This window comes from Candida metapsilosis (assembly GCF_017655625.1).
Source record: "Candida metapsilosis strain BP57 chromosome Unknown scaffold2, whole genome shotgun sequence".
Classification (NCBI taxonomy): domain Eukaryota; kingdom Fungi; phylum Ascomycota; class Pichiomycetes; order Serinales; family Debaryomycetaceae; genus Lodderomyces; species Lodderomyces metapsilosis.
The window spans coordinates 388416-413274 of NW_027138160.1; the positions used below are offsets into that span (position 1 = coordinate 388416).

A 24859-nucleotide genomic window follows, 5' to 3' on the forward strand; every position below is an offset into this window, starting at 1 on the left:
GAAGTGTAGGCTGTTACGTATGTGCTAGGTGGTGGGGACTGCTGCTAAATTCCTGCATGTAAGTCTCCATACTTTTCGCATCTAAAAAGTTCATCACGACATAGACAACAGCCTTTTCCAAGAGATATCAGCAATCATGAAGAGTACGTTCGATGACTATAGCTGCCTCTGATCACCTACTAACTCTATAACAGAGAAGTTAATAAAATCTACCAAGGATCAAAGATCATCATCAGCCACACCACAGGAACCAATAACCTACGATGACTTTTTAGAGGAAGGATCAATAGCCGAAGAAAGTGGAGATAGATGGCTAGGTTCAGATATTTCAAAAGCACTGAGATTCTACCAAAGGGCCTATGATGCATATACAAAGTCACTAGAGTTGAATTGGAGTGCTGAAAACCTGGAGGCTTATTACAATTCTGCCCGTCTCCTTTTACAAATATACCTTATGGATAAATCTTCAGATGGGTTGCAATTGGATGACTTGACCGATATTGGTGAAATCTATCGTCCCAATTCAGTTGTTCAAAATATAGCCACTATTTTAGACAAGCATTTGAAGGCGTTGGAGGTTAGTGGCAGAAATGCAGATTTGCTTTTTAATACAGCCACTGTCTATGTTGAAATGTTGGATGATATGGTCGGAATAAGCTCAAACCTAGATCATACCTTACAGTCATATTATAACTCAGGACAACAGATTTTGATGGAGTTGTTACCACAACAAGTTAATGCGTTGGAAACATTCGTTCGTGAATTGACTAATTCATATACTGAGTCACGTGATACGGCCCCAAAACCAATTTCACGCAACATGGAACATGAGCAAGAGGAGTTTGAGTCTGTTGAAGTTACTCAACCAGTTGATATCTTTGACACTGTTTTATTAGGGTACAAGTTGATACAGGCAGCATATGAGAATATTTCCAAAGGTGAATTGGGCTTAATGAATATGAATATTAATCCGTTTCTTGATACATTGGATCAAGTTTCCAGTGAATTGATTTCAAAGTATTGTGAAAACTCTGAATTTAAAAATGAAATGTTGCAAAATATAACATCATCACAAGTCAATGAATTGAAAATCGCCAAGCAGAGCATCCTTAGTTTACAATATGGCAATGTTTCTCTGGCATTAGAATCTTGGGCGGGCTTTTTCACAAATGAAGTGCCTGATGAAATTCCTGAAAAGTATCTAACTTGTGTCGATAACATTCAAACCGTATTAGAATGGGATGATATCACCTTAGACACACTCAACAATAACTCTTCCCCTCAGGACAAAGATTGGTATTGGGAAATATTATCACAACAGAACAAGTTACTAAAAAAGGCTCAAGAATTGACTCAGAACCAGTTGAATGCCAAAAAGAGATCACCACTGGGCGTTGAATTAGGTATTGGCGCCACAATTACTCAACTATGTAACATCATGATTGATCGAGCAGATTTGAATTTACAAATGGCATTGATTAAAGATTATGAACCTAGTGTAAAGAATCAAGCTGCACTTGTCCAAAATTGTAAAACCCTACTCAAATCAAGTATGAATATTGCAAACACATCAGGTGGGTTAAGAGAACGTGCCATCGAAAAACTAGATCGAGAAAAGAAGTTGAGTGAAGCTGTTTTCCGGCTATGTTTGCTTGAAGGAAAGACATCATTAGAGAAACTTGATGAGATCATGACACGTCAACGATGGGAAAGAGAGGTCGCGCCTCTAAAGAAGGTCGACGCTTATAAAGAACTCCTACAACAAATTCCACATGTACCAAGAAGGTGTTAACAAATATAACCTTTGTATTACAAATACCAAATACTATATAAACTCATCCTCGGGAATATCAGTCACATTATTACTCCAATAGTAGTTTTCCGCATATAAGCCACTACCATTTACCGGCTCAGCTGGGGCACACCGACTGGCTTTGTTGAAGATTGAACTATCAATGTACTGTAGACTTATTGATGGGTTGCGTGAATTGTGTACTATTATTTGAACAATATTTATTTTGATCAAGTGTAGTAACCATAGCATAACCTTCATTTTTGGGTGTCGTAAGTAAAGTGTAGTATAAGTAGGAGCAGTCTGCCTTGGGACCAATCTGTGTGTTTATGTGGCTTGTATCTGATATCTGATGTGGTAGTTTCAAGAAAAACATGGGGGGCGTGCGCAGTTCTAGAACACATCACACCTAACACACATTGTCTTAACATTATATTTCACGACATTGAATATTAACTCTCTTCTCTATGTACAAGACTATATATAAACTCTATTCTACTTGCTTAACAACTTATCAAATGCTGGGATCAATGATTGGGCCATGGCAAAAGAAAACACCAATTTAGGACCAGTAGTCAACAACTTAGGAGTCAATCCTTTAAAGAATGCAGTAATACCTTCATTCTTGAACATATTTTTCAAAATAGTAAAACCTTTTTCAGGATTATCGAAATTTCTATTTTGGATTCTAGTCTTGATGACATCCAATGGAGCGCTAACAATCAATGACGCACTAGCACCAAAGATTGAAGTAATGAAATTTTGAGTCCATGTAGCTTGACTATAATCTTTCAACCCAAATATGTATTCCTTAGCGAATGAATTACCTCCAAATAATGCAAACGAACCTGGTGCATTTCTAGCCATGGTCCATCCCCAACCTCTATACAATCCAAATCCTTCATCTTGCAAAATCTTGACGAATCCTCTACCTTTGAATGATTCTGGGTTTGTTTGACGCTTAATTTTCAACACATCCAATGGTAACAATACAACTTCACCAATACCAATCAAGGAACCAGCAGTAGCACTCATTAAAGCTTTACCAGTCTTTGGTCCAAAAGTAGAATCGAAATTATCCTTAAAGTTCTTCGTCAAGAATTCATTGGCAAATGATTGACCACCATATTTATAAACTCTTTGTAAAATTTTGTAACAAGCAGCATAACCTAAACCAGGAAACAATGTAAAGAGTCTCTTGACTAAAGGTTGAGATGCAGCATCTTTGAATATAATTGTGTTTAATTGGTGTGCTGAGGTGACTCTACCGTGATTTGACATCAATCTTTTGGAGATGGTGTCTACAGGGTGGAAAACACCAATTTCAGCAATACCAGCGGTGGCTGATCCCAAGACTCTGGCAATACCTGACTGTTTCTTATCAGAAGATGAATGAGCGGCTGGTGACATATTGTTTTACCTGTGTTTTGATATATGGTCTTATCTATTGAAAATTTTTTGATTTTACAATTTTTTTTTTTTCTCACTAAGTATTGGGTGGGTTTTAGTTTTGACTCACACCGCGGTTAATAATTTATTTCATCTTGGGAGTCATATCTAGGACAATTACTTCGTTTATGGTTCCACTATATACACCAATCATCTTTTGCATCATGAAGGTACGAGCTACTCATTCATAAACTATAGCAAACTATGCTGGCTGGTTTATAGCCCATTGCTCTCACTTGATCGATACTTTAACATCAGCGGTGAGCACCTACCAAGAAGTGCTACATAAACCTACGACTGAGCTCCGCAATACCTTTCACTTTGACCCAAGGAGAAGAGACTTATCAGGAGTGTGCGCTATGTAGTAGTTACTTCCTTTCCTGAATCTTCGTAAAGTGACTCTTCTGTACCAAAACGAGAAAGAAAGAGCGACGCAAAAAAAAAAAAAAAAATTAGCAGCAGTTTCCCTCCCTCATCAGTGAACGCTCATCTAAGCTTCATCTTACGCAGCTATGGCAGATGTTATTGCAGAGTTCGAACAGAAACTATCAGAGCTAACAATAAACAATGGATTGATCATTAGTCAGTTGACTCAATTAGCCAAACAACACCCTGAGGTGGCGGATCAAATAATCGATTTGATCACGGCCAGGATTTATCGAGTCATTCCTGAACAAAAATTATACACATTATACGTATTGGATGATATTTGCAAAGTTGTTGGCAACCCTTACAATATCCTTGTTGGTGATGATATTTATGACATTTACATACACATTTTTCAACTTAATAATGATTTTGTACGAGGAAAATTAGTCAAGATGTATGATCTTTGGAAGACGGTGCCACTTAAAAATACCGGTGAGCCTGTTTACCCAGAAGAGCAGTTGAACAAGATTGGTCTGTTTTTGAAAAAAGCTGGGTATCCAAAGGAGGAGACCGTAAAACAGGTTAATTTGCCGCCTAAACCTACAGTTTCTCTTCAACAATCTTTAATAAATGACATTGACAAACTAATACCTATATTTGAGAATCAGTTGCGAGCAAATAGTATGGACCAAAAGGTATCAGATAGGTTTAAAGCGTTGAATAGTTTAAGAGCAATGTTGACTAGAAAAGAAATGAAACCAGCAGAGTTGGAAGCTATAAAATCGCACATTGTAAATATCCAATCCCAAGCTACGCCTGTAACGCCAGCAACTACTCCACGAGCAACAACACCCTTTGCTGCAGTGAATCCAGCTTTTCAGATCTTTAATGATTTGATATTATCTGGATTGGTCAAAAAGGATCAGGAGCCTATTCCTGGGTCCAAGCCTGTTTACACATTGGTATTTCCTGAAACTAAATACTCTTTGAACCAGGAGCATGCAGAAGCCAGTTTGGAAGATTTACTATTACAAAGCAGCTCAATTCAAAGATCAGAATATGACAAACAAAAGTTTGTTGAGTTGATGAGTGTAACTAAAAAGACATCTGAAGGGGATTTACAACACTTTATAAATAATAATAAGATAACTGCAAATACATTAAACTTGTTGTATGAAGCTAAACCATCAAAGTGTTCTATTTGTGGGAAAAGATTTGCCAATGATCCTGAAGGTTCAAACAACAAGCGATTACACTTGGACTGGCATTTCAGAATGAATAAGAAATTGTCGATTAAAGGTGGAAACATTCAGTCAAGAAACTGGTATGTTGATGATTATGAGTGGGTGAAGTTGAATGAGAGTGGAACTGGTGAACAAGAATCTACTGGCACTACTGAGCAGAGTGCTGATATCCCTGTAATTACGGAGATCCAATACGCCATAGTACCTGAAAATGATACAAATATGAACAATCGATGTCTCATCTGTCGTGAACAAGTTAAAGCAAAATACAATGATGAAATTGGGGAATGGGTTTGGTATGATTGTTTGAAACCACCTGGCGAGAAAAACCCAAGAAGAATTGTACATGTAGCTTGTTTCAATGATAAAAAGAGGTTAGCTGAACTGGACTTAAATCCAAATGTTAAACGTGAAAGAGTATATTAACAAACTATGTACTTGTTTTGGTGTTTAGAGTTTCTAAAATGAATGCGACCCTTTTTATTGTCCCAAACATTTCAAAATATCGTTCCAGACTTTTCCTGGTTTTTGAGAAGCATCAATTCCTGACCAGATACCAGTCTTTTTGTAGTATTCAACAATTGGTTCAGTTTGTTGATGGTAAGTGACTAATCTCTTTTTCAAAGCGGCTTCATTATCATCAGATCTTTGAATCAATGGTTCACCAGTTTGATCATCAGTCATTTCCTTCTTTGGAGGGTTAAAAATCTTGTGGTATGATCTTCCACTAGCTGGGTGGACCAATCTACCAGTGATTCTAGCAACCAATAATTCATCATCGATCTTCAATTCAATGGCATTTTCCAATGGTGTTTTCCTTTCCTTCAACATAGCATCCAATTTTTCAGCTTGAGGAATAGTTCTTGGGAACCCATCCAAAATGAAACCCTTGGCACAAGTTTTGTTGGTTTCCAATTCAGATTTAATCATGTTAACCATAATTTCATCATTAACCAATCCACCTTGGTCCATAATCTTTTTAGCTTCAAGACCCAATTTAGTTCCTTGTTTGACTTGAGATCTCAACATGTCACCAGTAGCCAAGTGACAAGCACAGAACTTGTCCTTTAAGTCGGCTGATTGGGTACCTTTTCCTGATCCGGGAGCTCCAATCAAAACCAATCTCAATTGTTTGGCAATGTCGGTGGTTGGGGCTGCTGTGGTTACACCAACTTTCTTTTCCAATTGTTGGATTCTTTCTTGCAATTTAGCAACGGTGTTTTTCAACTCTTCGACTGACATGGCTTGTATAAAGGAATAGTCTGTGTTATGAGATTTGTAGAATAAATTTTGTTGGGTATTGAAAATTGAATTTTTTTTTTTTTCATTAAGTGAGCCTTCGTGGCTTTTGTGTCATTTAATGCAAATCATTTTTAATTGGTTCTCTCATTCAATTAGAGAGGAAACATTATACAAATAGAAGTTGCAAAAAAAAAGACAGTTCTAAATCTACAAATATTCAACAAAGATATCAGACATATATTATGTAGTTCAATATATACTAGTAACCACCTACACACAAGCTACATCAAAGGATGTAGTAACATGAATATTCCACAGGTCCACCCAGATACGCAACCATTCACCAAAGCAATTACACACTTCATTTTTAATACAAAGCATGTTAGACGTCCCCAAGGTTTTCAAAACCAAGGGAGCAAATATATGGTGCATAGCATATGCACTATAGCAACGTGGCAAACGAAACTTGCCACGATAAGCACCAAGCGCATCCTCCCGATGGGAAAAATACAAGTGGCGCGATAAGCGCAACTCCGTCGGAGTCACAGCAAACCTAATAACCACTATCCTGAAAGGAAATGGTATGTTAGCCCCATTTGGACTGAGCAATCCAAATAAAGGATTGTGCCTAGCGGAGCTAGACTATAGTGGCTGTTGGTTTGAAACGCATACCTGAATGGACGTGCTTAATTTCATATTCTTATGTGGGGTGTAGTTTTGACGACTAGTTTCATTGTAGTTAAAAGCTGATCTACAATTGTGTAGTGATACATACCCTTGTAATTAACAGAGACTCTTTTTAGTTCCAATTTCAGAGAATTTGCTGCTGTTTTTATAGACAAAGCTGATTGTAGTGTAGCAGTAACTTTAAGAAGATTAGCCATGGATGAGTTTAATCATATCAAGTTCAAGGAAAGTGCAAACATTTTGTGGGTTAAAGTGGGAAGCTGCGGAAAAGTGCAATTTGATACTGAGTGTACACCGCAATCAAATATGGAAGTTGCAAGCTCTACGTTTCAGTAAAAAGCCACTGGAGTTGCCTGGGTTCAGTTCATTATTATATGCTATACATGAATCTTTCCTTTAGGGGAACTTATTCAACGTCAAGAAATCCACCCAAAACAGAGGAGCTTCTAGATCTACCTGCATCACCGCCATCTCTCGGTCCATGTTTTGGGGACCCTCTAGGAGAAGGCAACGGTGTGGAACCAGTCTTGAATGGTCGAAGAGTAAACTGATCTGCGCTAACTGGATGGGGCGCCTTCAACTCCTTCGGTGCAGCATCCTTTTGCTTAGTTGGTGTAGAGTCTTCCTCGCCGTTTTCAACTGATTCATTTTCTTGACGAGTGTTTGGTGTTTCAATTACCGGTATTTTCTTTATAGGCAACCCTGCTTTTAATTCAGACTGTTTCTTTTGCTTGTACTTTGTTTCATGCTCGATAAGCTTCTCAAACAAAGCTGCTCTGGTTTCAATTTTCAACAAAGCAGCAAGGAATTGGACATAGTGATCAATGGGCGGCTTGAACCCAGCCTTATGCTTCAATAACGACGGTCTCATAATCAAGTGCACGAAAGGTACAGCTCCTAAAGCATCCATACTATTCAAGTTTTTGGATACACGTTGCAATTCGCTAGCTTCATTTGTAGAAATTTCAGAAAGTTCATCGGATACGCCGTAGTTTTTAAATACATCCAAATGAAATACTTTGCATAGATGCTCAGTGATTGAAAGTAAGCATGCCAAGTTACATCTTGGCAATGACGAGAGTACCTTGACCAAAGTGGTTTCTGTCTGTTCTGCAGCGTACATGTTGATCACTGAATCAAAAGCAGTACTTGGGATAACACTTTCCTTAAGCTCTAGTAACCAACTCTTGAGGAAGATGATGGTGTCTTCTGATTTCTTCTCTTTAAAGTGCTTCACCACTTCTTTAATAATATGTGCTTTCTGCTCCTTGCCGGCTTCTTCAACTGGTACAGAACACTCTAAAACCACACGAGTAACATCTTGCTTGATTTTCCACGCTGACTGCAAGTCCAACGGTTGCAACCAAATAGACTTTAAATCATCGTCTTCATGACTTTCAATTACCTCTTGAAGTTGCAGCACAAGAACAGGTGCTGAAAATATACTGATTGGACAATCATCAATCATCTGACCCTTGCTTATCTGCGCAGATATATCTTCGAATAGATCAAATTGATAGACCAAGTTCTGAGGTGAAAATGCAGCATCTCCAGTCAATGGAAACATTATACCTGAGCTCAGCTTTTTCAAATGCAACGCCAAGTCATGCTCATAATTCTGTGGCTTGTTCAATTCTGCAATACCCCTACCGAAAGCTTGTATTTGATTAAACTGCTGTAAATGAAATTTTTGAATTATTTGCAGCAATTTCGCTGAGCTCGTGTATACAATTTGGACTTTTGTCGTTTCAAACTTTTCCAAATATTGTGCCAAATCAGAAAAACCTTTTTGTAAAAGGTACGCCAACTCTTGGAGCTCAAGATTTTGCTCATTATACTGGTCAATGATATCTTGTATGATCTCATCATGGCTCTTCTTCATGATTGAGCTTCGTACATTGTTAAACATACTATTGAACCTCGTTGTTGTATCTGCCATATCAGTCATAAACTTGGATGAAGGGGATGAGACTCTCCTCTCAGTTGAAGTCAATTGTTTAGCTGGCGTTGATGGAGCCGTATCTTCAGGAGATTGTGATACATGAATAGCCATATCTGACCACTCGAACCAAACTCCTTCACTTTTGAATCGTTTTTGGAAAATATTAGTAGGATTGAGCAACTTCAAAGACACTAATGATTGCCCAAATTTTTCAAAATTTGATCTTGTTGGTTTCAATCCTTTAATTCGTAGCCCCATAATCACTTCACAAAGGGATTCACTTGCAAATAGTTCATTCTTGTATCCAGGTATGGGGATTTTACGCTTAACAGTTGGGGTCTCGGCAATTAGCTGTGCTAGTATAGTTCGAAACTCTTCAATGGTTTCAAAAGTTACAGTACCAACATGTAGTGGGAACTTTAAGTCAACATCAAAGTCTCGTCGTATGCTACTTTGTGAGTCTTCTTCAAAATAAGATTCTTCATCACTGTAGTCAAAATCATCTTCCTCTTGCTGCTGTGTGAGCACATTACCTCGTGGCTGGGAAGTTTCTTTCAATCTCAATTCATCAAAGTACTTTGACCTGTTCTTCTCCACCTTTTCACTCATTGTAACATACTCTTCATAAAGCTCTTCCAATCGTTTAAATTCCTTCCTTATGCTAGGCTCATGATGTTTAAGGTACTTGGTCAAATCATCAAGAACAAACTTATCAATATTAGAAGCCAATTGCAACAAAGTTGTTGATTCACCCAACATTTCATTCTTGAATAATTCAATACAGGAATAGTACTTTGGAACCTCACCAACTTTCCCACTGAATGTGTTTGATAACGCCAACTCATTACTGCTACTATTCAAATACTCGCTATTGGAATGAAAATATTTCAAATAGTTGAATATCAATTTCCTGAAATCGTGCAACTGCTTCAACGAGGTGTTTGTATAGAACTGTAGGTTATATAGACCAGTAATGAAGTCTGGTGTCCAATACAGGTTGGCGAATGGCTGCATGTGTGCGGAGTGATCGATAGAATTTCTTCCTTCTTTGGTGTGTCAAAAAGTGAAAACAAAGAGAAAGAGAAGAACAAAAAAAAAAAAATTGAAATTTGCAAAATCGCGCGTTTCGTGAACATTATTCCATCTGAGGGGACGGTCACTGAGATATCCTTAAATTACCAGGTTTATTGTCATTCTTTGAGATGGCTGTGTATCATGAACGAAGATGAACAACTACAGCAAGAAATACACTCACTAGAGAGGGATATTGTGCAACTAGGGGATGATCTCAAAGAATTATCTCACAATGAATCTATGTTACAGCGAGAGGTGACGAAGCTAGAACAACTTGAAGAGGAGCAAAACCAGCCACCATTACATGGCCATCATGACGTTGTTCCAATGATAAAACACACCTATTTTGATCCATCGGTTGCGCAATACTTTGATGATACGGAATCCCCACCACAGATCCAACCAATTGACGAAAGAATCATCGAAAGAGCGGACACCAAGGAAAACATCATGTATGAAAACATCCTTCGAATGAGTGGAATTACTGCATTTCCCATAAATAAACACTTGTATCCCAATGATGAAATTTTAGGAATACGATTTGACATATTTTCACCAAAGACTAGGTCTTTCAAGCAACCTCACTATGTAATACTACTAAAGAGCAAGCTCAATGAAGCATCATATTGGAAGGTTCACAAGACTACCTTGCCTGTACATGTTCCTTTAGATCGATATCAACAAGAGTTGCTGGAGACACATGATGTTGACAAGTTTGTCACTCAGATACATAATTATCTAGCAAAGGATAACGAAAAAAGGAAAGCTAGGTCATGAATAGAATTGCATAGAGTTTTATATTACAAGATCATAGGCTTTCGTATTAGCGAAGATTGATTTCTTTTCGGTAGCGCGCATCTCTTCAATTCTCACATCTCACCATCATCCACCGACGATGTCCTGGAAATCAGCCCTTCAAGCATCAGCTACAGTTGTTTCACTTTTTATCGTCTTAAATGAACTACGGAAAGCGTATCAGTTAATCAAGACTAACCAGTCGGGCCTAACATCCCTCCCTCCCAAGTCAAGAGGTATCGAGTCGAGAATAGGAAACACTGCCCTCATTGAAATCAAATCCTTATCCGCCAAAACAGGATGTAAGATATATGCCAAGTTGGAATTGAGTAACCCAGCAGGGAGTTCAAAAGATAGAGTAGCATTGGCTATAATAAGAGCTGCAGAAGCTCAGAATCAATTAGTGCCTCATCAACAAAATGTGATCTTTGAAGGTACTTCTGGATCTACAGGAATCAGTTTTGCCGTATTGGCTAATGCTTTGGGATATACTGCTCACATTTGTCTCCCTGATGACACATCTCCTGAGAAGCTACAATTACTTGAAGCTTTGGGAGCCGAAGTTGAGAAAGTCAAACCGGCAAGCATTGTAGATCCCAATCAATATGTGAATGCTGCAAAGAGAGGTGCCGATGCCATAAATAATGACCCTACGAATGGTCGCAAGGCTATTTTTGCTAATCAATTTGAAAATGATTTCAACTGGAGAATACATTACACTACCACTGGTCCTGAATTGATTAAACAATTGGATCGCATAGATGTGTTTATAAATGGAAGTGGTACAGGAGGTACAATTGCTGGAGTTGGTAGGTGCTTAAAAGAGCACAATCCTGAAACAAAGGTTATCCTAGCTGACCCTCAAGGTAGTGGGCTTGCAAATCGGATAAATTTTGGTGTATTGTACGACACAGTGGAAAAAGAAGGCACAAGGAGAAGACATCAAGTCGATACGTTGGTAGAAGGAATTGGACTCAATCGTCTCACTTGGAACTTTAAGCAAGGGGAACCTTATATTGACGAAGCTATTCGAGTTACTGATGAACAAGCATTGAAAATGGCAAAGTATTTATGTATCAATGATGGGTTATTTTGGGGTAGTTCAGCGGCAATCAATTGTGTTGCTGCAGTAAAGACAGCATTAAAATATGGTCCTGGTCAGAATGTAGTTGTTGTTGCTTGTGATTCTGGTGATCGTCATTTATCCAAGTTTTGGAAACATGCAGTGAACGTCGCTAATGATGTGTCGTTAGAGGATGTGTTGTCAGAGGAAGGACAATAAGAACAAAGTCGAGTTTTGATGATTGAGCAGCTACTGAAGTACTGTGTAATTATATAACCGATTGGTATTAAATCTCAAGCTTAGTGGCAAGGTCAAAGTGCTTACTGATGCAGGTTTAAGTAAGATAAAAGAATCTGCAAATTATACCTAGAAATCACAAAAATCTGGTAAGTGGGGTTTGTTATGTTTACTTCTTTAGATATATAATAACAAGAGTCATAGTACTAATAGTTATAATAATATGTTTCCAGCATCGAACGATTTACTTTCTAACATCTATATAAATACCAGTACAAAAATACAATCTTACTTTCTTTTCAAAATTTAAAAAATGTGAACTGACGAATTTACTGACCATTCGTGTTATCTGGTCTGAGCCTCGATGTGCTTGTTGAGATTAGCAAAGCAAATCCCAAATGAATGAAAGCTTCTGCAGGAATTCATCAAAAATTTTGGACACCATTTTGGTTCATCCATTCCACTTTGATGGTTTGAAAAATTCAGGCAGTTGAATTCAGAAAAATGTCTCCTCCCACCGCCATTACGCTTTTATGGAAATATCAACCTTTTTTTTTTGGGGGGCAGTTCCATGAAATGTGATGGTGGTTGTGGTGTCTAGGGACAAATGGGTATGCACAATTTTTGCATTGCAACCTCCGTCTGCTACCACTCGACACGAGTTACGTTAACTTTTAAGAAGTTTCGCCAAACCGACCGTTATCCAGAAAGTTTTATCCATGGAACTCCGATGGCTTCTATGTAAAAGTGAGGTCATTGTCTGTATCATTAGCTTTGCTATATATGTAATATAAAGTTAAATTGTCGTGTAATCCAATGATTGTTTGTAAAATGAGTCCTGTAATCTATCATCTTTCACATCGCCAGACCTACCTTACACTGAAGATCACATAAACAAAAAAGTACATTAAATATCAATTTCTATCACACCTAACTATTCTCTTGTTCCTTAATCATCTTATCTTTAGTCTCTCTATACAACTTGATCGTACTCAACCCAGAAGCAACAATTCCCATCCAAATCTGCCAAGTCTTGAAAGGTAAAGCAATACTGAAAACAGTATAAGTATTAAATCCCAAATCAGCCAATAGTTTATAAATCTCAATCCAACAATTTGTCTTTTTAAACATTATATCTTGTAATTTCAATTCATCTTCAGTGTTTGATGACGAATTATACGTTGATGAAGTTAGGTTTAAAATATCAGCTCCTCCTAGTAACTGCTTTGATAGTATTTTGGCCTTGTTACGTACTTGAATGGCAATCTTGAGGTCCATTTCTTGTTGAGTCAAGTTTGTCAAAGATTCATAAGTGTTGTACAATGCCAACCAGGATTGACAATACCATCCATAAGATTCATGTCTAGTGACAAATGTCTTGTATGTGGAAGAAGTTAGGAAATTCAATTTATAAAGCAAGATTGATTCATCATTGACACCATAGTATAATCCAAATATTTGATCCAATGTTGATCGATTAAACAACTCTTGTTCATTAATTTGCAACATTTTATTCTTGAAATTGATGTTTGTTTTAAACTTAACAAGTAAATCTCTTATTCTAAATGGAGTTTTACCAAATCGAAGAAATTGTCTGTACATCGATAATCCATTAATCATTCCAGCAAAACGAGTCTTGAATAAAGAACAGACAATAATGGCAATAATTCGAATAAAATCAGATGGATGTTTGACGAAATTCTTCATCAATTCTAACTGCTTTGTAGAATCATCATATCTTAACTTAATAGCAGCAATATTGACTTTTTCATCAGATAAATAATCTTGAGCTTGTGTAGCATGGAAAACTAATAACCGCAAGGAATATTGGGCAACTTTAGCCATTTTATCTTTACCAACAATATTATTCAACATTGACCAGAAAATTTTCCAATTACTGATAACGGGAGGTTTTGGTGGGATTGTAGAAGCAGTAGAAGAAGCTTGTGAAATAGATTCAGCCTTTTCCATCTTTTGAATATCGTGAGCTGGGATATAAGCAAAGTCATTCTTCGATTTCAGTGGAGTTTCATACTTGATATTGGATCCAGTGGCCATTGCTGTTGTAGTTGACATCTTGATTTGATCTTCTAAAATCTTGGATATATTTTCAGGTGAGTTTTGAGCTGATTCTACCCACTCGGAATTGAAAACTTGTGGTAGTGGTGGTTGTGAATATAGTTTTGATGATGGATAAAGCGGGGATTGTCTAAATTGTTTATGGGTATTATTCTCTTGTTGGCGATGATGAGTATTTAGCAGCAGCTGTGACAGTGGTTCTTGTTGTTGCAGCTGTTGTGAATGTACTTGATGAATCTGATGTGCCTGCACTTGTCCCTGTTGCGGAGTATGTTGTTGTAGTTGTGGTGAATCCTCCTGTTGTGAATTTATCCTTACTCTATTTTGAGGTTGAGTATGATGTAAATCTTGTTCGAAATTCAGTCCTTGTTGTTGTTGCTGGTGAAGAAGATGATTGACTGATGATCTTGGTTCGTGTATCAGTGATTGTTGTTTGTAGTACTGTGAGTTTTCAATTGGTACTTGGTTATATAAGGGGCTGATTGATGAATAAATATCATTCATTATGAAAAGAAAAAGAAGTGTAAAATAAAAATAAAAATTTAATTTAAATAAATGTAAGTTTTTTTATTTTGATTATAGTCCCTGCTGCTTCGTATTGTTGTTGTTGTGTTGTCTGTGGTGTCTGTTGTTGTTCTTGTGGTATTTTAGTTTTCGTTGTTGTTTGTTTCTGGCGCTTAAACAAAAAAAATTTTCTTCTTCTTCTTATGCTTATGCCTCTGATTTTGGGGCTTCACATTACAGAAGTTACATTATTACATACATTTAACATACCTACACACATCTTACTACTGGGTTACCTACCAGTAAAGGTGTGGATCCTCTACAGTAAAAACAGCTTAATATATCTCTTCAGCCCATCGGTTGCTTAATATCCGACAAAAAGTTAAGCTAGTATATATCCAGTCTAAGCGATACACCCACGTTTTGTGTCATAGTGGGAGAAAAAGTCACACTGTTACATTTTAGAACCGATGGAGTGTAACGTAACCTTTATACTTTCTACTGCCAGATTTTGACGTCACAAAAGTAGGACAACTTTTGCTTTTTTGCAGGTTGCAACCAACAGGCTTTGGCGGTCACTAGCGTTGCAGAGATCAGCACTGTCTCTTTACTTGATGTGCAGTCTCGTCTCTGTCTCTCTATCTCTCTTCGTCTATACGTCTATACATGTACTCTTGTGGAGAGATGGATAAATGGAAGAAACTGAAACGCAACTTTTAGTAAACTTAAGCTCCACCACCTTTCCGCTTTCTCCTCCATAGACTATGAAATTAGCATTGAATGACAAGTAAGAGTAAGAATGACGGAAATCTTCCCCGCAATCGGCGCCAGAAGACCAAAACGCGGATATAGGAGATGCCGCAAAAAAAAAAAAAGGAAAACGCAAGATCGCCGAGGCTTCTGTGTTCATCATTATCGCATGAATGGAGAGAGAGAGAGATACCACTTCTACGATTGCGTCATTGAAACGGCTGATATTGTTAAAACAATTGAAACAGTATACATACATACACAAACATAAATCATTTTGCATCCACTTCCATTGGATCGAAACATGGAAACTCTTCATAATTGGGAACAACGAATTGCTCATTAATCACTAAGGAACACAACTTCCTTTCCACATCATCATTCAATCCCATGGTGCCTCCATACCAAATAACAAAATCTCGCCAAATATTATGATTCTTGTACATTTGAAACCTACCAACAAAACACAAACAGGAATAAACATACAATATCTTCAATGCGTATGGATGTTTGGAATACAATAGTTGACGGAAATGTTCAGGAATCACCATTAGGAATCGGAATAATGGGATGGGGAATTTGTAGTATCCGCAACCAAATAGGGCTTTGGTTAAACAGTCTAGAGTTAATTGTAATGTGTGATATTGCAGTGATGTGTCATTTATTGTTACTTCGTTGTCATCTGTATCTGCAATTGATGTATCTTGAAACTCGTATAATCCTTGTAGGAGATACTTGATAATGGGGTATTGACATTCTTTCAATGGAGGACTGTACAAGTCTTGATTGACTCGGAAAAATAGTAATCCACTTAACTCAGTCTCAAATACCGTGCTGGCACAGTTTAGAAGCACATCCCTTGATGCTCGTGAGACTGAAATCATATCTGTCTCCTGTTCGTCAGGTGGTAACCCTTCCTTGTTGAAGCTTATTAGCTTGATCAATCCATGTGGTTGTACTCCCAAGAATGAAAAGATCAAAATACTAGACACTGTTAGCTCCTTGGCCGTGCTTGGATCACTATATGAATTAGATGCCGACACTTGATTAATCTTCTCTTGTGCTTTGGCTAGCGTATTGAGGAAATGAGTCGTAGTTTTCATATAGATGTTGCTTTTCGTCATGGTATCGAAATCATAAGTGTCTTCTTTTAGCAACGCATCAAAAATATCCTCATCCTCATGATTACCCCTAGCACGTTTCTCTTTATTATCTGATTCACGCACCTCTTCCAACGATATAGTAGTGCCCAAAGCAACAGCAGCAAAAGAAAACATCAGCTGTCGAACCAACTCACTCTCTAAAAACAAATGAGGCACCTTATACTTCCAAGCGTTATGAATACCTTCATTGACACCAAATGAAAATAAATTGACGCAATGCATATCGAAAAAGTTCAATAATCGTAACTCAAATCTCAGTATACCCAACATTGATGATGCTTGGTTTAATACGAGACTTCTAGTAAGGAAATCAACGTGGGTTGGTGGTTCATACTCTTCTTTACCTCTTTGTAGCAAGATTGCTTTTGTGCGGGGTGAGAGTTGACCTCCAAAGAGAATTTGTGATGGTGATCTTTGTTCGTCAAACGGGGACGGTGTTGTTGCTGTTGTTGTTGTTGTTGTGCTTGGTGAGGCATTGATTGAGTCTAGTTCAACAAGAAATGGAGTCGTCTTTGCTGTAGGCGATAATGATGATGATGATGCGTCTAGCAAAGGCGCCTTGTTAGTGAAATGAAGTGGGTTTGATTGAGTTCTATTCTTACTTGCTCTTGCAGTAGTAGCATATACGCATTGTCGTTGCGTGTGAATACAGTATTCACAACTTGGTTTTCCTTCATCACACTAAAGTCATTGTTAGTACAAAGCAGCTAGTGAGATATTAACATTTATGTTTTACATACTTTAATTTTCAATTGCTTACAACTTAAACATCCATTTCTTGAACGCTTCTTCTTCTTCTTCTCGGTTTCCTGAACGATGGGCATGTTTAGCTATGACTCTCTTCTTTTACAGGTTTGGAAATTATATGAGAGTTATTTATAATTAGAACATTTCGTCAGCCCTTTGAGGATCTTCGAGTGGCTTAAAATTATATCACAAAAAGGACCCTCTTCTCTTTGTCTCCTATTTACGAAATTTCATCTTCAATTGAGTCATCAATAGCCAATTCATCTACATCTCATAACCTTAAATGAATGGAATATGAATACATTAGATATAAAAATTAAAATAAATAGAAAATAAAAAAAGAAAAGTTATATCCAAATGGAAACCCATGTTCTCAAAGAAATAGGTTTTAGATCAAACTATCTAAAATGCAAACCATCTAATAAAACTCTAGCCTCGTCTTACCTCCCCCCTTCTTTCCCACCTCAACAGGGTGCAGCCTTATGGCTCATCATGTTGTATTTTCTTTCCATTCTCCTCCGCAGCAGGTCCCATCATAAATGCACCAACACTACCCAAATACCCCTCATGTCTCAAAAAATAACTTTGCATATCACCATTAGACCAGAAGTTCACCGCATAACTCAAGGTATGAATGGTTTGCATATGTCCCAGAATGTACAGTCCACCAAAATATATCCTTTTCAAATTAAATCTCAATGCATGCAAATATGCAATTTGTCCAATGTTATTACTGACACTAAACAACAAACTTCTAGCAATATCCTCTTGTTTAAACTGAGACAATTTCTCCGCTGTGGTCATTGGTTTATTATTGAATCGTAATTTTTTGAAAACTTTAGCAAATGAAGATGCAATATGGTTTGCTTTCAATCCAATCTTGTTATAATTCAGTCCATAAATATCTCCCACTAATAAATCAATATTTTCATTATCACCTCTCAGTGCCATTTCCAACATTTCATTATAATCTTTGGCATCAGTTAATAATGAAAGTAATCCCCACAAGGTACCTCCACCTAATGAACTACCGCCAATTCTTTCAAACCCATCAGGACCAGCTTTGGTGACTTTGATCATTGACACTCCTGATCCTATATTGACTAATAAATATGGATATATTTCCTGTTCTGATTGTAATGGTTGGAATCTTGTGCATTGATCATTTAAATCATAGGTGAAGATTTCCTGGGGGATCTTAGTAATAAGCCAATCGAGCCCTTTTATCAAACATGCCATTTCATCCTTGGCGATAATCTTCATGGGTAATTTACGTTTTCTAAATGTTTTAGTCATTAAATTGTAAAACTTGTGAGCTCCACCACCAGTTGCCATAATGTATGTTATAGGAGGACGAGAATTTGTTTGTGATATAGATTTTGTAATTAAATGAATCATGAATCGTAATGCTTCAACTTTGAAATTTTCAGTTTGAAAATCTTTAAAATGTAGTTTACCTCCAGTTGAATTGCGTTTGGTGGGAGATGAATTTGAAGATGTGCTGAAATATACCAATTTAGTCAATGTTCCACCAATATCTACTGATATGTGTATAATTTCATCGTGATGTTGAGGCAAATTGATATTGTTTTTAGTAATGACTCCATTCTTATTACGATGCTCTCCTCCATCTTCAATTGAACTATCTCCCAATTCATCATCTTCCAAGTCTGATGAAGTACTTGAAGATGGTGGTGTCAGTGTATTTGATGACGAAGGAGATGTGCTGCTTTCATCTTCAGCAGTAATTGAACCTCTAAGCAAATCGTCGTTGGCTATGTATGCCCCACTGCAATCAATTCTAATGGTACCAGGATCAGCTGATTGCAAGTCTATATCTTCATGTGATACACTAAGTCTGTGTCGTCTATGAACAGTAAGTGAAGATGGTGGGATGGAAGCGTCGCCGGTGGAGGCAGTTGCTGCGGATGTAGATTCTATGTTATGTACAGTGGTAGTGGTAGTAGTTGCTGTCCCTTTAGAATTGGATATAGTAGTCTGACTAATATTTTCATGTTGAGTATCTAGAATATTGGGATATGGAGTTATAGAATTGCTGCTGCTGCTACTATTGCTATTGCTGTTATTCTCATCACGTCTATAGTTAATCTGATCAACAGATTGCATAACGAGAGAAAATTATGGATAGGATGATATGGATGGATGAATGGAATAGATTTCGCTTATTTGAGATTCAGTTTTTCCTATTGGGGTGTAGACTAATCTTTTGGTTATTGAGTATGGTAGTGTATTAGTAATGATAGGACTGTATGATGGGTTATGGTTTTGGATATTTGATGAGTAATGATGAAAGAAAGTAGTATTATATATATATATATATATTCTTATGTTTAAAGTGAAAATTAGACCTCGAGTGATTTTTTTATTGGTTCTGTATATAAGGAGATTTTATTTTTTTGTTGAGTAAGGCTATACATATAATACATAGATAGATATAGATAGTTAACTGGTTTAATCAACCAAAAACCTTGAATCATAGATATGCGGAGATACATATACCCCCTTATAGTAACAAGATACATAGTCATCTACAGTCAGCTCTTCATATCTCTATAAGCTGAAAACCTAGAAGAGACCAATATCAAGTTGTATTATAATTTTCTATTTTTTTTTTTTTTTTTTTGTTGGTTCCATCTTTCTTTCTCCCATTCAGCCGTCGGTGATTAAGAACCACTTCAAAAAAAAACTTATACATGACTTGAGATTGAGAGATTAAAGAGAGCTCCACTTAAAAGCCGATTAGGAGAGTTATGCACCCCCAGGTTTTTAGCAAATAACTTTAACTCAAATTTTTTTTTAGTTCCTCTTTCCTTTAAAACGCACCATCCAAAAAAGTCGTCGTTCCCCTTCAACCCGCACCGGATATTTTTTTACTTCTCGTTTATCCTCGGAGTAAAAGAAATTCATACACTTTATAAACCCCAATCAAAATGTTCAGTTAACAGAGCCGCCTCCTCTCTCTTTCCTTCAGCTATTTCTCTTCTCTCTTATGCATCATGCAGTGTATCTATTCCACAACCCTTTTAAATCTTATCCGCCAAATTTCTCAAAAGAGACGAACTCTTTTCCAGACCCTAGAGGTTATCAAAATAATAAAAAGTGCAATTATATCTTCCCGTAGAAAATACGCAATCGTACAACTCTAAAAGCTACAACACTGAGAGGTGCCACAGCTATCATGTTGTTTGAGTGAATGGCTCCCGGAGTTTCTCTTCAAGCGTGGAATTCCACCTACAACCGCTCCATATGTATCTCCCGCTATTGTCCCCACACACTCAAAGCGCATTATTTTTCCGAAACAGGCAATCCCCGACAAAAAAAGAAAAGAAAAGTAGCAGAACCATGAGAGCAGTTGCTGCTGCTACACGCCATACTTTTAGTCTATCTCATGTATTTCATACTATATATAATAATCATAAAAAAGGGGGCCTTTATAAAAAAACACTCTGTGTTGGATATAACAAGAAGCTTTCCTGTTTTAAGGAATTGAAAAAGAATTGAAAAAAAGTTGTGTAAAAATAATTTGTAAAATATGCTTTTGAATGGGGTGGTGGTAATGATGGCAATTGGTATCCATGAATTAGCTTTTGGTTTATGTTTTATACTTTTTTATCGATAACCAGATCAATAAAATGAACGTGCAAATAATGGCAAACGAAAACATGTGTGTGTCTCTCTCTCCCCTAAATATCCCATGCAATTTCACTCTTGTTGATCAGATTAAGGATATTAATAGCCAAATAATCTTCTTGCTGCTCTTCACTAATCTCCTTCACTCCGCCATCATCATAATAACAAGAATTATCAACTGAATTGGTCTTTGAATGAGCTAAAGATACCGATGTACTTGGTGTGAAATTGCCAGTACCTTGATTCAACAAAACACCACCACCATTTGTTGTCAGCTTTAAACTACCATCACGACTAATTGCAGTATTGTACTTGTGTAAACTTGTGCTTGAATTGTTGCCAGTTGTAGGGATAGTAAACATTGTACTACTTGCATTACTTTGTTGACGTTGAAGTTGTAATTGTTGTCTTTGTTGATACCTAGTGTTGAACTCATTGATATCTGGTAATGGTGGAATAGTAATTTCTTCCTTGATCATGCCTGATGACGAAGAAGGGGCAACGTCATCGCGGTGGTTGCCTTTATCGGTACTATCAATAGCGTCGTTATAGTTTCTGTATAAATCTAAGTTGTCATTGTCTTCAGGTTCAACTTTTGGTGATGTAATATTCGTATATGTGAAATGATCAGAATCTAGTGGAATACAAGTATCAAAAGTTGATTCATAAGGCAGTGGGGAGCAACTACTGCTGCTATTACTAAGTTGACGTTGTTGTTGATTGTACACAGCAGGTAGATGGAAATGACTTGCAGCTTTTGTCTTATTCAGATGATTTAAATTTTGAGTAAGTTTACTAAACGATTGTGAAATAGATTGACTTCTGTATCTGAAACTAGAAGAAGATGAATGCTGATGGTGGTGTTGTTGATGTTGCTCCTGTGCTAATTCTGGTGTGGACTGGGCCAATGAAGATGAAGTAAATGTAGCTGATACTACTGATCTAGGTGAGGTGTTTGTGCTTGAATATGGACTAGACTGTAAGCTCGAATAAGGTGATGATAAAGATGCCATTGAACATGGATATGCAGTAGTAGTTGATGAAGAAGAAGATGATGATGACGTGGACACAGATTTACTTCTTGTCAAAGTATTGGTTGTTGATATCAATTCCTTCTTTATTGATTTCAATTTAGTCTTGAATGATTTGTTTTGATTACTCGTCATCATCATGTACTTAGTGTAACAAGTGTGAGTGGGGGTGTGATTGAGTAAGTATTGTATATGCTATTATGAAAAAAGAAAAAGAAAAAGTGGTGTTATAATACTGAATAAGGCTTATTGTTGATAGTTTTTGATGATGATTTAGATGGGACGATTCAATGCCGTGATTTGTTGTATGTCGTATTATCTATTTTTACGACAATTGAAAATTTTTTTCTGTTGTAAAACCGACAGGTAGGACCAAATGATATTTAATCTGTTGGGTGACTGTAGTCAATTGATTCAACACTTCTTTGTAAATTGTGATAAATTTGAATTACTTTATATGTTGCTGTGTTCAAAAAAAAAATTGACTTTTAGTCGTAAGATCTGGAGGACTATATATAATATATGAGTTCGGTGTAGTAATTGGGCGTTTAATTGTCAAATTATTAAAATTCTAGACACACACACACACATGAGATAATATGCAGGATGGGTTTATATATTATTATTTTGTGTAATTATTAACCTCCTATTTCCTCCTACTTACTCTTTTTTTATTGTTCGATTCTTAACCGCCCTCATATATATATATCACATTGTCATAAATCTCTCTGTTTTTTTAGTACTGCTAGTTTGTGTAACTTATTAGTGTATGATTTTATTACTTATTATATCTATTCCTATTGTTCTGATATAAAGGTATTGGATCTTCGTTCAGAACTGAAGCAAAGCAAAGAGAATGGCGTTGTGAAACATTTGTGTAAAACTGTTTCTTTCCCCTTTTGGTACCTCCTTTTTTTCCTTTTGACACCCGTTCACATGTGAATCGGCAAAGAGCAAATAAAAGAGTCTAGTTGAGTAGAGCAATCGTGTTGAAAAAAAAAAATGCCAATCCTCTTATTACAATAGCTGAGCCCTCTTCTTGTCCTCGCAAAGACATCTGCGAATTATATTTAGGCTTTATAAGCGACCATCATGATCAATTTCATAATGAAAAATGCAACGGTTAGAAGACATGTTTGATATACATCACCAGAACCACAAAGATGAATGTGATAAGTAACAACAAAAAGTGGAAAATTAAATATATATCTTTGTTTTAACACCACAGTTTGTTGAAAAATTACCAAAACTTTAGTTTTACTTATGTGCTCTTTTCTATTGTGGTATCCAATTTGTGGTCTAGAAGTTGTATCAATCGGGTCCTTTTTCCCAAAAATAAAGTTTTGTCCTTCCTAGTTTATAATTTTACCAAAAGAAGAAGAAGAAGAGAATCTGAATATTGTACCACAGTTTTGGAAAAGTATTCAATCAAGTGGAACCATTTCATATGTAATGCTAACACTCATTCTTTTCTATATGCGCATGGTTTCCTCAATTGATTCACACCTCTTTGCTTAGCAGCTGGTTAAATTCTCTCTTTGTTGAACGAGAGCAAAGTAGTTACCTATACCACATAACACAATTGTGTCTGTGCCGTACAATGTAGGGGGGTCAAAATAATACAATAGATTGGCCATAAAACAATGGAAACAATAGTCAATGATGTACAATGGCGTAATAATAATAATAATGTGTACATACTCGCCTCAAATATTTTTTCATTGTTTCAATTGTCAATAGTTTATTGTTTCTATTTGAGAATCATCTGATTGGGTTTGCTTATACCTTGTTTGTAGATTTTGGAGAACAATGTTGATCTTTGTTCTGTTGATAGACTCAATTGAGGCGCGGATGACTTTCAATCGCACTTCAAACACCTTAAAAAAAAAAAAAAAGAGAAAAAGTTACAAAGATTGGACCCAATTAACAAAACTGCCAAAAAGTCCAAAGAAGGATCTGCGAATTTTAGGAAATTGTTTTTTTACACCACCAAAACAATACTTAACTCGTTTTGCATAATACAAGACTCACTTTTTTATTTCCTGTTTTTTTTGACTTTTCAATTTCTATTATTATTCTTTCGTTTTGTGTCATACAATTTAATAAACGGGCGGTTAAATATTACAAGATATGCAGGGTGGGGCATCGATGAGACCGCAGACGACGGAAAGCTCAGTATAGTTATACAAACCGCGAGGAGGAGGGGCAAAGGGGGGCGGGGAGTAGAAGATTAATTTTCATGGAATTTTAAACGGTTATGAGTCTTCTTGAACAGTGGAATTTATTAAAAATGAAACAAGATTCGAGAAGGGTTGAGTAGACACATTATAGAAAAGGAGAAAAGAATAGGGGGATTAGTGAGGAGAAATTTAAACTTTTTCTTTGTAATTTAGTTTTAGTCAAAAAAGTAGTTGAGATTGTCCCATTCTTTTTACGACATTGATATTAATATCTGATCAGCAATAAAGTGTGAGATAATTCCTCAATGAGGTAAACCTAAACTATCTTCTCTTCAATTCTGTTGCTGTTACAGTAATTGATGTAAATATCACTTTGTTTACTATTTGTCCCTATTGAGATAAAAAGAATCTGAAGTATAGGTGTGTTTTGATATTTTTTTTCATTGTCTCAAAATTGGCTGTTTTGTGTAATTTGAGTTTTTTTAAATAAAAAATTGGGTCTAGAACTATAAAAATATTTGACCAATCAAAGTAATGAATAATGTAACCAGAAACTAAAAATTTTATCTTTAATCTCGTGCCGTACGGTTTTACAACTCTTCTTTCCTTACTATTGGCTTCTGAACTTAACCTCTTGTGATGCCTTTGGCTGTTATTTTATCTCAGTGGTAGGCAATCACCACAATAATTTCCTTATTAGGACTATATTTCGATATTTGTGTAATATGTTACATGTTATCAATCAACTCTCTCTTTTCATGCCCCTCCCCCTTGTTTGCTACTGTTCTTTTTGAACGATTTTTCAAAGGTGTTGATGTCATTTTTGATGGGACGTTGGAAAAAAGAAAACAAAAAACAAA

General features: G+C 36.5%; 11 protein-coding genes across 11 annotated transcripts; 4 read left to right on the forward strand and 7 right to left on the reverse strand. All coding sequences in view use genetic code 12, as the record gives it.

Annotated features, from left to right (window-relative positions):
• Positions 1 to 136: 136 nt before the first annotated feature.
• On the forward strand, positions 137 to 1792 carry I9W82_001674 (uncharacterized protein; the record flags this gene model as incomplete). Its single annotated transcript, XM_067690445.1, has 2 exons — positions 137 to 143; positions 195 to 1792. The coding sequence occupies 2 exons, from the start codon at positions 137 to 139 to the stop codon at positions 1790 to 1792; spliced, it is 1605 nt and encodes a 534-aa protein (XP_067548910.1).
• Positions 1793 to 2287: 495 nt separating this feature from the next.
• Positions 2288 to 3202, reverse strand: YHM1 (Yhm1p; the record flags this gene model as incomplete). The annotated part of the gene is made up of 1 exon (XM_067690446.1): positions 2288 to 3202. The coding sequence occupies one exon, from the start codon at positions 3200 to 3202 to the stop codon at positions 2288 to 2290; it is 915 nt and encodes a 304-aa protein (XP_067548911.1).
• A 551-nt stretch (positions 3203 to 3753) lies between these two features.
• I9W82_001676 (uncharacterized protein) lies at positions 3754 to 5280 on the forward strand (the record flags this gene model as incomplete). Its single annotated transcript, XM_067690447.1, has 1 exon — positions 3754 to 5280. The coding sequence occupies one exon, from the start codon at positions 3754 to 3756 to the stop codon at positions 5278 to 5280; it is 1527 nt and encodes a 508-aa protein (XP_067548912.1).
• Positions 5281 to 5334: 54 nt separating this feature from the next.
• Positions 5335 to 6096, reverse strand: ADK1 (adenylate kinase; the record flags this gene model as incomplete). The annotated part of the gene is made up of 1 exon (XM_067690448.1): positions 5335 to 6096. One exon carries the CDS (start codon positions 6094 to 6096, stop codon positions 5335 to 5337), a length of 762 nt encoding a protein of 253 aa, XP_067548913.1.
• Positions 6097 to 7189: 1093 nt separating this feature from the next.
• I9W82_001678 (uncharacterized protein) lies at positions 7190 to 9739 on the reverse strand (the record flags this gene model as incomplete). The annotated part of the gene is made up of 1 exon (XM_067690449.1): positions 7190 to 9739. One exon carries the CDS (start codon positions 9737 to 9739, stop codon positions 7190 to 7192), a length of 2550 nt encoding a protein of 849 aa, XP_067548914.1.
• A 201-nt stretch (positions 9740 to 9940) lies between these two features.
• Positions 9941 to 10576, forward strand: CTF5 (Ctf5p; the record flags this gene model as incomplete). The annotated part of the gene is made up of 1 exon (XM_067690450.1): positions 9941 to 10576. The coding sequence occupies one exon, from the start codon at positions 9941 to 9943 to the stop codon at positions 10574 to 10576; it is 636 nt and encodes a 211-aa protein (XP_067548915.1).
• A 118-nt stretch (positions 10577 to 10694) lies between these two features.
• I9W82_001680 (putative cysteine synthase) lies at positions 10695 to 11876 on the forward strand (the record flags this gene model as incomplete). Its single annotated transcript, XM_067690452.1, has 1 exon — positions 10695 to 11876. One exon carries the CDS (start codon positions 10695 to 10697, stop codon positions 11874 to 11876), a length of 1182 nt encoding a protein of 393 aa, XP_067548916.1.
• A 948-nt stretch (positions 11877 to 12824) lies between these two features.
• On the reverse strand, positions 12825 to 14477 carry I9W82_001681 (uncharacterized protein; the record flags this gene model as incomplete). Its single annotated transcript, XM_067690453.1, has 1 exon — positions 12825 to 14477. One exon carries the CDS (start codon positions 14475 to 14477, stop codon positions 12825 to 12827), a length of 1653 nt encoding a protein of 550 aa, XP_067548917.1.
• Positions 14478 to 15499: 1022 nt separating this feature from the next.
• On the reverse strand, positions 15500 to 17214 carry ZCF18 (Zcf18p; the record flags this gene model as incomplete). The annotated part of the gene is made up of 2 exons (XM_067690454.1): positions 15500 to 17071; positions 17131 to 17214. 2 exons carry the CDS (start codon positions 17212 to 17214, stop codon positions 15500 to 15502), a joined length of 1656 nt encoding a protein of 551 aa, XP_067548918.1.
• A 403-nt stretch (positions 17215 to 17617) lies between these two features.
• On the reverse strand, positions 17618 to 19264 carry I9W82_001683 (pantothenate kinase; the record flags this gene model as incomplete). The annotated part of the gene is made up of 1 exon (XM_067690455.1): positions 17618 to 19264. The coding sequence occupies one exon, from the start codon at positions 19262 to 19264 to the stop codon at positions 17618 to 17620; it is 1647 nt and encodes a 548-aa protein (XP_067548919.1).
• A 1577-nt stretch (positions 19265 to 20841) lies between these two features.
• On the reverse strand, positions 20842 to 21960 carry I9W82_001684 (uncharacterized protein; the record flags this gene model as incomplete). The annotated part of the gene is made up of 1 exon (XM_067690456.1): positions 20842 to 21960. The coding sequence occupies one exon, from the start codon at positions 21958 to 21960 to the stop codon at positions 20842 to 20844; it is 1119 nt and encodes a 372-aa protein (XP_067548920.1).
• Positions 21961 to 24859: the final 2899 nt, after the last annotated feature.